Here is a 12979-nt window from a genome sequence, read left to right as displayed (position 1 = left end):
ATTGATCTGGAAAAGATGGTATTCCAGCAACTGGCAGGAAGGCATGCAATTATATATTTAAATTCATGTTAAACAGAGCACTTGGATAACATTTTAGCATAGTCTTAAATCTTTGTCTGGTTTCATTATTATAACTATTCCAGTCTGTATCATATATTTTAGGGAAAAAGATGAGGCAGTAGAATTGATATTAAAAACTGTTTAATAATTGTTCCCTCACAATGTATTTAAGTTACATATATGAAAGATTTATGAATGCTTTTAGCATTTAGGACTTATCTTCTTTTAGATGATTATTAGTACCTATAAGCAGAACATGGTAGCCTCCAAATTGGTCAGCTCAATGTTATTCAGCAGTTTTTTTTGTGGCAAGTTACAAATCACAATATAAATAACAGGCTAAATTACCAAAAAATCTCTAGAAATCCACCCCTGCAGATTGCCTTCCCTATTTTTCCAGTGTTGAATATAAATATCCAGATTTCATAAGCAACAAGTTCAAATCCCTACATTTGAGTTCAAGTTGGCACTATACATTTTTGGGAAAAAATCATCAAAGAATAGAAGTGCCTCTGACAGGGAAAGTTGATAGCAATCACCCAGCCCATTATGTAGACTAGACATGGCAATTACCCTTAAAGGTAAAATTTGGAATATGTAACAGATTCCAAGCTTTCTTAAAAGTGTTATATATGGGTGCAGGAAGGCTGAAAAGGTAAAGTAGAATGTTTGATAAAAATATGCCTGAAGGTCATTATAGTTAGAACTAGACTGGGCAATGGATTTATCTCATTTATATCTAATTTCAGAGTTGGTTTTCAGTGGGTTGTGATGAATTGGTAAGGACTCGAGCCTTGCGAAAATGCTGGGTAAACTTACCAAAGTTTGAAGGAACAGAAACTATGTTCCGCCAGGGTCTGTAAACAATGATTGACACAGATATTATCCTTAGTAGTTACTCCAAGTGTATTATTAGCTATAGCTCCATTAAATGGTGATCATTCTGTAAGACTGCTTGATGATGTTCACCTACCTTTATCATTTCAATGTGTCCCTTTTAATGTGTATTTGTTTTTAAAAATAATTTGGGACATCCTGTATATGAGGTGAGATAAATAACACAAAATATTTACTCGCTCTGTAACATGTACATATGCTGGAATATATTATAAATTTATTTTATCATTGGTCTTCAACCTGTGGCCCTCCAGCTGCTGTGGAACTACACATCCCAGCATGCCCTGTCTCAGTTTTAGCATGCTTTAATAGCAAAACTGTGTCAGGAATGCTGGGATGTGTAGTTTCACAGGAGCTGGAGGACTGCAGGTTGAAGACCCACGTTTTACATTTACATACTGTTGTTGTCTATGTTATATTTTACTTTTTTTCCCCATACTTAAGCTTATAACAATGTTACTGCTATCAAGATGTGGTATTTTCTGTCATTTTTATCTTTCTATTGAACTTTTTCTTTATAAAGTTTCTTCAAGTCTACACAGCTAGAGCCTGCAACCACTGTTGTGCTTTACCTTCCTAGAAAGAGACTTTGAAGTGCTAAAATGTAATATATGTCTGATCATCAAAGACATTGATTAAATATCAATGGATTATAGTTTTCTTTATCTTTTCACATTTCCTTTAATTGATATTTAGCAAATCATTTGAGACACAATGCACACACATACACCTACTGCACACACATACACATATATGTGTAATTTTTTCATTGTACACAAAATTGGAAAGGTTGGTAGTAAATTACTCAGGCTAATAAAGGGGAAATATTGTTCCCTTGTCACATGAGACATATTTTGGAGTACTTTAGTTTATGGATAGAAAACAACTACCCTCTACAGAAAATTAAAAACGAATAAAGATTTACAGATCATGTTTTTAGCATATTCGTATGTTCTACCATCAAAATTAAATTTTTTATTATTATAAATTTTTATTTAAATAATATGTCACACTAAATTTTATTGTAGTCTTTAACTGGCATACTGTATGTGCTAACTAATAAAGTGGTCTATTTGTGTTATTATAAGACATCCATTTAATTTACAAGATTACCATATACATCTAGCAATTATTTGTTTTTGTTTTTCTTAAATTTCATTAAACTCTATAAAGAAAAATTTTCATACTCACGTTTATCTAAACATTTCTGCCATAACTAAGATTTAGAGTAACTCTAAAGCTGACACTGCAGAAGTCTAAAGGTATTCTCTGATTTGTCTCAAACTATTAAATGTACAGTGAATTTATAAACAACCAAACTTTGGTATATTAATTATTTAATAACTTGTTTTAAAACCACTTTATAAGATAAAGAAAATCATGATGTTTAATGTATAAAATAAAATTAAGGTAGTAAAAACAGAAACAGAAATCTCGCCTGCTTTTGTGACTGCACCAGTTGTGAGTATACTGTACATCAACAGACTTTCAAAAGCAGATTGAGTCCCAAGAAATGAGAAAGTTCTAATATCAAGCTAGTATTATTAAGTTGTCAACACAAAGGAAAGGTGGAAGGTGCTCCATAGTGCATAAAAGTTTTTCTAAGAACAAGTTGCTTCTAAGAACCTCCTAGCATGCAAATTCAATTCATACAATATTTAAGTGTTACTTTACTGCCTACATCACACTTCATAGTGAGGACACTAAATGAAGGTACTGTATGTGTGTATGATAATTGGCTTTATTACTTCTTTTATTACCTTTATGGAAAATTTACTTCTGTTCAGTACTTATAAGAAATCTTTTTTTCCTATCACATCAAATAAAATAATAATATATTCAATCAACAGAGTAGGATCTGACTCAGATACATATACGGTATTAAACTTTACATTATTTAGAAGTAAACATTTGGGTCCTTTATAAGCATACAGCATCCCCAATGGGATGCAGTTAAAATACCCGTAACCGGGATCTTGGCAGTAAAAAGACTGAAAGCTGGATCCTGATGACACATCCCAGAGTCAAGTACAGGTACTAGGAGGATAATTAGGGTTAGGCTGCAGGGATGGGTAAAGTTAGGGTGAGGGTTAAGCTGTGAGAGGAAGAAGTTAGGCTGTGGAAGAGGTACTTAGGGATAGTATTAGGGGTAGAGTAAAAAATACTAGGATGTCTCAGGATTCTGGTAATTGGGATCCAGCTTTCGGTCTTCTGTCGATATTGTGTACCCAACTCTCTGCATCACTCGCTGAGCTGCTGGTTTTAGCTAAAGTCCATGTAGCTGGGTCTTAGAACTCAATTACTTAACAAATTAAATACTGTAAATATGACAAGACACAGATACTTTAGAGGACACCAAGCTTCCTAAAAAAAATTAACATTCCTTCAGACTTTTTAAGTAGATTCAGCATAGTTAAGCTCTGGTTTCATGACACATAGAACAGTCACAAGATAAACAGCACTGTTACTGTATCTGGAGGAGTGAATACCGTATGTACTGTATGCATTTACACATTTATGTTTTATTTTTTTAATTGAATCTTTCAAAATTCTGCAATATACATTTTTTTCTTTCAGAAACTTAAATGTTGCTAACAGATTATACATGCAGAAGTAACCTGTATATTACACAATAATGTATAATAATTATATTTTTTAATATCTGCATCATAAATTGAAGTTACCATATGGTGGGAATAAGCTCTTGCCTTATGGCTTATTCTTTATTTCACTTTGAAGAACCTTTAAACAAACTAATGATATTTCTACTTACTGGATAAATTGTGATCTATCAATGAGGTAACACGAGCAAAATGTTTCACCCATCATTTTGCTTTTTAAAAGGTAGTAAATAATGAAAACACATGATGTTATTTAGTATTTTAACTGGAAGATCCTTTTTATTTTTGACAAATGATTAGGTCCTAAGTGCTCCAATCTGACAAATGCTATGTCTGATTCTGATGGTTCATAAGTACATGATATGTCTTAAACATTATACTGAAAAAATGTTTTGTAAAAAAGCTCAGCCACTTATACACCACACCTTATCATTCTTATTTTTCAAATTAGCTTAAAATCACTGTGGACAGTGAGAACATTTAGTATAAGTCAACCGTGCCCATGTTCTGGGACACCAGCTTCTAATGCCCTAATGCCCTCTATTTATATCTGTTATTCAATTTGAAAAAACAGAAGTAATAATTCTAACAATAAAAAAGGTAAAATTAAGTTTAGCATTTTTTTATTGTGTTGGACAATTCATTACATTGTTTTCAATTGACTTATTATATTGTATCTATATTGCAGCTGTGTACAAAAGCTTTTTTTTATAAAATAATGAAATATTTTAAAAACGTCTAATAGGGATCTTTTAAATTTAATTTGCAATATTTGGACAGATGCATTATATATTAGTGATTACAATGCCAATATATTGCTAAATAAAAATGAATTGTTGACAAAGTTAAAAAAAAAGTAAGTTAAATTATGCCAATTTATCAAAATAATACCTCATCGATATATTTTTTTACAGTTTTACTAGGTCTTTTTTTTACTGTTTTTTTATATTAGACACTTAAAATGCACTTGAATAAAATACTTGTTTATCTGCTATGCTGAAGGAAACATTGATAAACTATATACTGTACTTAGTTTTCCAAGTGGCTATGTTGCAATATATAATTGTTGTATAAAATCTAGCTGTATCCAATTAACTATATTTTTTGACTTTTTACTGTGTAGGTTAACTGGGATGAACCTGCCCTCTCCAGTTATAAGCAATAAGAATTGGCTGCGCCTCCATTTTACATCTGACAGCAATCATAGGAGGAAAGGATTTAATGCCCAGTTCCAAGGTAAGAAATTAAACAAACCTTGGCCATACCATAAATTATTATAAGTAGTACACAAAAATTACATCCTACATATATGTAGCAATGCATTTATTGTGTTCATTGTGCCAATACTTTCTACTTTTATCATTGCCTTATACTCACATACCCATGTGCACCTTATTTTAGCAACAAATGGATCTAAGATGGAGGTAACAGAGGTCGAAATACATAAGGGATTCTAAACCGTTGTGTTGGAGTACATTTCTGAGTTTTAATTTTAGGCTGCATGTGTTATATATATATATAATTGTTGTAGAATAAAGAGAAATCTCTTAAAATATACCATGAAATGTTTTTAATAATAAATTAAATAAGTTATCTGTAGTGGAAGATGACTGAGTTATTCACATAAGAGAAACTACAATAAAGGTATAAGGAAAGCCATGAAAGCATAGTGCAGATAATAGTACAACATACAGTATCTACAGATGGAGCCACGCTCATCAAGCATGGCTACATTGCAGGCAGGGGCACCCGGCGTGCCTGGGCGTGCCTGCGCCCAGGTATGCCAGGGAGTGTACAGAGACGCTCCCATTCGCCTTGAATGGGGCGCATCTACGATGCACATGCATCCCATTCGTGCCCAGCAGTCCGCCTCGCCAGGCGCACTCAGTCGCAGATGGAGCCAGGATTAGCATGGATCCATCTGTACTACACAGATTATGAATCATTGTGAATCAAAAGTGAAAGTACTATAAGTACAATTTCAGAGCAATTGTGATATATCAGAAAGGACAGTAAATAAAACCATACAGCATTTTTATAGTTGTGCAGTTTTGTGAACTACAGTATATACAGTTTTAATTTATGCTATTGTTGCTAGACTAAAATTAGAATTTATTGTACATTAGCGATGTACAGCACTGAGGTCGTGGGTTTGATTCCCATGGCCTTAACTATGTGGAGTATTAAAATTTTCTTCCTGTTTGTGTGGGTTTCCTGTGGTTACTCCTGTTTCCACCCACAATCCAAATATATACTGGTAGCCTAATTGGCTCCAAAATAAAAATTAACCCTAGCGTGAATGTGTGTGCATGTACATGTGGCAGGGAATATAGATTGCAAGTTCCTCTGCGACAGGGACTGATGTGATTGGACAAATATTCTGTGTAAAAGCACTGCGGAATATGTGTTTGCAATATAAATAACTGGTAATAATACAGACAGTGTAATGGTTAGGATTACTGCCTTACAGCACTGACATCATGGGTTCGAGTCCCACCATGGACCTAACTGTGTGGAGTTTGTATTTTCACCCCACGCTTGAGTGGGTTTCCTCCGGGTACTTTGGTTTCCTTCCAAAATCCAAAAATATACTGGTAGATTATTGGCTCCAAAACAAAACTTAACCCTAGGGTGAATGTGTGTGTATGTACATGTGGTGGGGAATATAGATTGTAAGCTCCACTTGGGCAGGGACTGATGTTCATGGCCAAATATTCTCTGTAAATGCACTGCAGAATACAGTATGTGTGCACTATATAAATACCTGGTAATAAATAATAACAATTAATAACCCAGAAGAGACCACAAGATCAGAAACAGCCCTTAAAGCTGAAGGATTTATGGAAGCAAAAGCAGCATTTATTTTCAACATGAGAAACCAGATAATTTAAAGGAACACTGAATGGCACACATATCTAAATTATATGCATAGTCTGTCATAAATAAAGCAAGAGACAGCGTGGGTACACCTCATGGAAATGTGTTGATATCAGTGGAGTATATGGTCTCCCCATTGAATATCCACCTAGTGACCCACTAACCATTTTTTAGAATAGGTTAATGTGGTCACAGGTGTGGCATAGAAGGTCAATAGGCTGACATCAAATGGTCGACTTGGATTAGGTCGACAGGTACAAAAGGTCAATAGCTACAAAAGTTTGACAGATGAAAGAACAACAGTGCTTGAGGTCAAAAGGTACAAAACAAGTCAACACTGTCACAAGGTCTACAAGACAATGGTTGACACAAAAATGATCAACACAAGTTTTTTGGGGTTTCTTGGCCAAATATTTCATATTTTATGTTCTTTGACCACATTATTATAAACATAGACCCTCGCGAGCTTGCTTAATTCACCACATTTTGGGAAGGTGTCTCACCACAGGTAACTATTCCCAAATGGTGTGACAACGATATGTTTGTTGACCATTGTCATGTCAACCTTTTGAACCTGTCAACCTTTTATACCAGTCAACCTTACACATTGTTGACCTTTCATCTGTAAACCATTTGTACCTGTTGACCTAATGCATGTCTACTGTATGGTGTCAACCTATTGGCTGTCTACCTAAACATTGCAGATCGGCAGTATTATCCAGATACCTGTTGTCACTGGGTACTACAATGTGGTTATAATACCAGATTCTGACAGGCAGTTGATGCAAAACAATGGTTTATTTCAAGGGAGTAATAATAGTATACTGCTTGTCAGACAATAATGAGATAAACAGTAGCTTGATTCCTGCTTCCTGAGGCCTACAGACAGAAAACATCCAAGGAACTACTGTAATCCTCCAGAACAGGGCAATTGTTGCCTTTACAGTGGGAACTGTTTATTCTCCCAGTACTCTAGTCCAGTAGGAATTGTATGTCCAAAATTATTATATTACTATTCTCCTAGATTTGCCAACACAGCTACAAGAATCAGGTTTAATTATAGCAATTCTCTGTATTCCTTCTTTGTAATCTGTGTCACCCTTGTATGACACTGTGAGATGGTTTCACTTTCATGGCCTGCTTTGACCTTTGAAACTCTGTTCAGGGGGTGTTTTGTGCATTTGTAATTACATTATTTATGTTTTCTGTGGAGGTGTCTGCCTCTTCTGTAACATAGAATGGAATAGTTCTTTCAAAGGCTGCAGGTGTTGCAATTTTAAGTTGAGAAAAATCCAATATACACTCTGTGGCTTTATATTTTAAGGATTCTGCAAATGACACTTTTCTTTGCATCCTACTAAAACATACATGTTCTATTGTACCATTGTCTCCTAACTGAGAGTGATTTTAACTTGGAAAGTGCACATACTGTAGACCTTGCAGAGAAGCATTTTCAGATGATATACAGTACACTGGGTTTTTATGATTACACATCTAATAATGTAGCCATTATTTATTGTACAGTAGGTGATTCTGAATCTAAAAATGTAACATGGACAATGTCTTTATTACCACAAAGACACACAGTAATAGGATATAGATACAGATGTGTCCAAGTTGATCATACTGTTTCCCACCTGCCGCAAAATGCACGCACATGGCAGCAGCTATTCGCACCCCAGTGCAACTAGTCATAGTGTTCATATACACCATGCATTCCTATGGAAACAGGTGCATATGCACATGCCGGCACACAACTTGCGGGCACACTATTCATGGTAAATTAGTCACGTTTGCAGTGAATAGACTGCAAGATGACAGCATCCACATCTATATATATGAAATATGGATGAAAATGCAATGGAAATGTAAGATGACATTGTTACTTCGCTGTAAAGATACTTTCAGGACTTTTCTGAAAACTATGCTGAAAGAGTTCTGAAATAGTAAATCATAAAATCATGGCAACACTTATAAGTATCTCAGCCACAACATTATAAGTTCAACAACTAAGTGTAAAAACTATATTTCGAACATGTCATACATTTTTTTGACCAGATTCCCATACAAGATGTTTTTTTTTAAATTGAACTTTCAAGAACAATAACTTAAAACAAATGTGCTGTTTTTCTATCTAAACACCATAAAGAAATACATTGTGGTTCTTGTTTCCAAAGCATTCTTCCTTTTTTAAAATAGTTAAAAGCTGGATTCTAAGGGGCATATCCAATTAGATGCGGGGTTATTGTACAAAGAAACCTCCTGGTTTCATGCAATGAAATTATTTAGCATTTTGCCCATACAGTAAAACCTCAGGTACTATGCGGTAATAAATAGATTTAATCAGAAATGCAGAATCTATGGGTTTCCCTACACATTAAATTCCAAGGATGCATTTTAGTGCAAACTTTTTCTCAGAGCCCCCGAGGCTGCGAGGAAATGTGAACACTCTTGTAATTAATGTGCAGGGTTTCATCATTAATCAGTCAGCAGCAATTTGATATGCCCCTATGTGTGGGTTATGAAAAAATTCTCCACTTGTATCAAAAATGCTTTTTTTTTAGCTTTTTCAATTTAAATGCTTACTATGTGTAGAAAGAATGCAGTGGCTTATTATTTTATAAATTAGACAAACTATCACTAACAAACGGATCTGAGGGTGCTAATAGTGAAGTACTATTCAATATCTTATAACATGTTAATCATTAGGAAATACATAAATCAGAATTATAGGTGATAGAATAAGATGTTCACTTTGTTTGCATAAAATATTTAATCATAGAAATACATAATAAAATGTACAAAGCATTTATACAATTTCACAGAGACATGTTGGAGTGTTCATCCAATTTACATTCAAGTCTGTGTTTCCTTGTTGGCATGTATTCAGCATACAGCATAGAGAGATGTAGAATGACTGATATACCTGTTTTGTCCAGCGTAATTATCAGTGTGATACTGAACTCTAAGAGGAACACACCACTCTATTTGCATGTTACCCGTGTCACTATTTATGCAGAAGGTTTGCATCATCCACTAAAAAGTTCAGTGTTAGATGCTTATTTGCCTCCTATTGGTCATTTGTAGAGCCCTTTTTAAGACATTTTATACCTCATGAATGGACTGCTCTAAACTAAGGAGCCTCGTCATGTTGTGACAGACCAGAATGAATCTGTTTTTAGACCCATTCCAATTGGTACACCCATTGGTCTATACCAGCAAAACATCCCTCTGGCAGGTGCAGATTGTCCTTCTGCATATGGCTTCCTACGTGAGTATGCATGTGAGTCAGCAGTACATCCCCCCTTAATCATTTCCATTATTGCTTCTTGCTAACCTTATTTAATGCCTGAATTTTATAAATGCATCCAATTGATGAGAGTGAGAGTGCCATTTCTGCAAATCATAAAAATACTCAAATTGAAAAGAAGTATACTGTACCTTCCAATCTCCAACAGATATTTCTAATAATGTATTTCTAACAAATCTTGAGTGTCAAATTCTGGTACTTTATTGTTTGATTTATCTCTGCCACCCATATTGCAGGTCAGGATTTCTGCTTTCCCTGTTTAAGACTCTGATGCACTAGCATCGCCGTCTTGGAGCTTATCAGCTGTCTGCATTCCTCCAGTTGGAGTGCTTCTACCTCAGCTGATAATAGCAACCAATAAGGGACTTGCAGCTATTACATATTTCCCTGTCAGGACTCCCACTGATTGCCAAAGCAAAGAGTAGTATAGCCTAGTATATTCCCTTTGAGAGAACTGGCTTCCCTAGTTCTTGTTGCAGAAGGCTATACAGTACTTCTTCCTGGCCCCTGTGTTTTGAAAATTTCAGTGTTCAGATCACTTCTGTTCCTGCATTGTCGGTTTCCTGTCAGTTTCCTGTCTGAGAAGCATTCCTGCCACAAATATCAAAATCCCTCTCAGGTGAGCTTTTGTACTAGGTGAGCTTTTGTACCAGTACACTAGTTTCCTGTGTCATAGCCCTGCTTTAGTTCATTAGTTTTACTCCTCGGTGCTTTCAAGCTACCATTTAGCAGAAAACTATAGATTGTGCAAGTGTCTGTTCTTTGGGCCTAATTCAGACTTGTTTGCAGCAGCAAATTTGTTCTCTAATGGGCAAAACCATGTGCACTGCAGGAGGGGGGATATAACATGTGCAGAAAAAGTTAGATTTGGGTGGGTTATATTGTTTCTGTGCATGGTAAATACTGGCTGCTTTATTTTTACACTGCAATTTAGATTTCAGTTTGAACACACCCCACCCAAATCTAACTCTCTCTGCACATGTTATATCTGCCCACGTGCTGTGCACATGGTTTTGCCCATTAGAGAACAAATTTGCTGCTGCGATCAGGTCTGATTTGCTAATCATCTACCTGTATCACCTGTATTTCCAGCCTTTAGCGTTAGTTCAGACCTACAGTCATAGGCGTGCGCACAGGCACCCCCTAATGTCCGGCACCCCCCGCATGCCTGTTGCCAGTGCCGCCGATTTCCGTCTCTGCCGCTGAGTGGAGGAGAGCGCTGCGCGTGTCTCTCCTGCCCCTCACTGTGTGTCCCCATCTCCGGCAGTCATTTACAATGTCTCTCAGCTGTCAGACAATCAGAGCTCGCAGACCAGCTCTTGATTGGCTCACAAGCCAGCGCCATATTTCAAATGGCCACCGGAGACAGCCAGCGACTCAGTGAAGTGAGGAACAGGAGAGACGCACGCTGTGCTCTCCTCCACTCAGTGGCAGAGACGGAAATCAGTGGCACTGGCAACAGAGGAGAGTGAGCACAAATGGGGCAACTGTGTATCTGGCACAGCTGGGGTAAAGTGTGTATCTGGCACCGCTGGGGGCAAGTGTGTATCTGGCACCGCTGGGGGTATTGAGTAAGGTGCACTGCTGGGGGAATATGTTTATATTGCTTTGAGTGCCAATAGGCAGTGCTAGACACGCCCAGTAGGTGGTGCCAAACACACCCCTCCGACAGTGCATCCCCTTAATAAAATGTTCTGCGCACACCTATGCCTACAGTATTAGCCAGTTGCTGACTCAGTGCATTCTGTTTTCTGCAGTAAGGCATCCTGAGTCCTAGTCTGCAATTTAACCATGTATTCCCAGCTCCATATAGTCTATCTTCCAGTGTCCTGAGACTTCAGTATTTCTAACTAGCTCAGCTATTTCAAGCCACAGTTCAAGCATCTGTATCTCAGACTCAGTGTCTAGTATTCCGAGGTTTCTAAACTTCTAAGTCCCAGTTGTGCTGTATCTGTTCCAGCATCCAGCATTCAGAATCTGTTCACAGAAGCTGTCTAATACCCCTGCTTCCTAGTTCCAGTCCAGTTATACAGATAGGTCCAGCCTGAATCTAGTACCAGTTCAGCAAGTTCTAGTTCAGTCTTTTTTCTATATCTGCACCCATACTAGGAAACCCGGTCAGATGGCCACAACCTGTATGATGGGCATAGCAAAGTGCTTACCTTCATGTGGAAGCCCCTGGTGAATACCACTCGCACCTTAGTTTGCACTGGGTTGGTCAACTCCTAATACAGAAAGTCCATTTTCCATCTGAGACCCATGAAATTGAGTTCAGTTCCTGCCAAGGTCCCAACTGTGTGGCGCTTGTATCACTTGTATATCCTCCATGTGTGTATGTGTCTTTGTCCATGTGGTAGGGAATATAGCTTGCAAGCTCCATTGAGTACTGATGTGAATGACCAAATATTCACTACAAAGCACTGAGGAATATGTGTGCACTATATAAATAACTATTAATAAATATTTTTCTATCTCTCATAACACTTTCTTTGCTTTACCTCAATGTGTATGGAATATACCAAAAACATGAATTGTGTAAGGCTTTATATTTTTGTTTGATCTTTACATCGATTTATCCAGTGATCTAAAATGCTCTTTACTGTATGTCATTATTATTTCTTCATTCACTTAATGTGCTTATTTTCATGTTTAGCTTCTAAACAATAATCATAGAACTAGAGTCTGCATTATCAATGAAACTCTGTGAAATTGCTGCAAAATGTCATGTAAATAATGTTCCATAGGCCATTCTTCAGAGACGGGATGTTCAAGTTCTCATTTTGCTTTGCCATTTCATGGAATAAAATTCTGCACTATATTTGTGAATTTGCATTTCATTGCAGGGATGATGGCAGCCATTTCACACTGTTGTGTAATGTGGTGCAGTAGGACGTGGAATATTTAATGCTAAATTCCACTGGTGACACATTTAAATTGATCAGTCAAATTGCAGAACAAGCCAAATATTTTGTGGAAAACTTTTCTAACATTTTTCTTATCTCTAAATATTAGATATAATATATAATGTTTATATCTTACTAATGTAACATCTTTTTTTATTATAGACAAATTACTTACAGTATTTGTTGCCAGATCCTATTACCCAACACCTACATTTCTCAAAAGATACTATTTTGGAGAAAGAACAATCCCCTAGGGTTCTCATTAAAGGTGATACATTGCTAACATTTGAGATTTATCTTAACACTTTTTT

At 36.3% G+C, this 12979-nt stretch overlaps 1 protein-coding gene across 1 annotated transcript in view; it reads left to right on the top strand.

Annotated features, from left to right (window-relative positions):
- CSMD1 (CUB and Sushi multiple domains 1) overlaps positions 1 to 12979 on the top strand; it is a 2470978-nt gene that overhangs the window by 1545556 nt on the left and 912443 nt on the right. Inside the window, 1 exon segment of the mRNA XM_063916678.1 lies at positions 4702 to 4814. Coding sequence (XP_063772748.1) covers positions 4702 to 4814 — 113 coding nt within the window.

Source organism: Pseudophryne corroboree, chromosome 4, assembly GCF_028390025.1.
Source record: "Pseudophryne corroboree isolate aPseCor3 chromosome 4, aPseCor3.hap2, whole genome shotgun sequence".
In the NCBI taxonomy this organism is placed as follows: domain Eukaryota; kingdom Metazoa; phylum Chordata; class Amphibia; order Anura; family Myobatrachidae; genus Pseudophryne; species Pseudophryne corroboree.
This window is presented reverse-complemented; position numbering and strand designations above follow the sequence as displayed.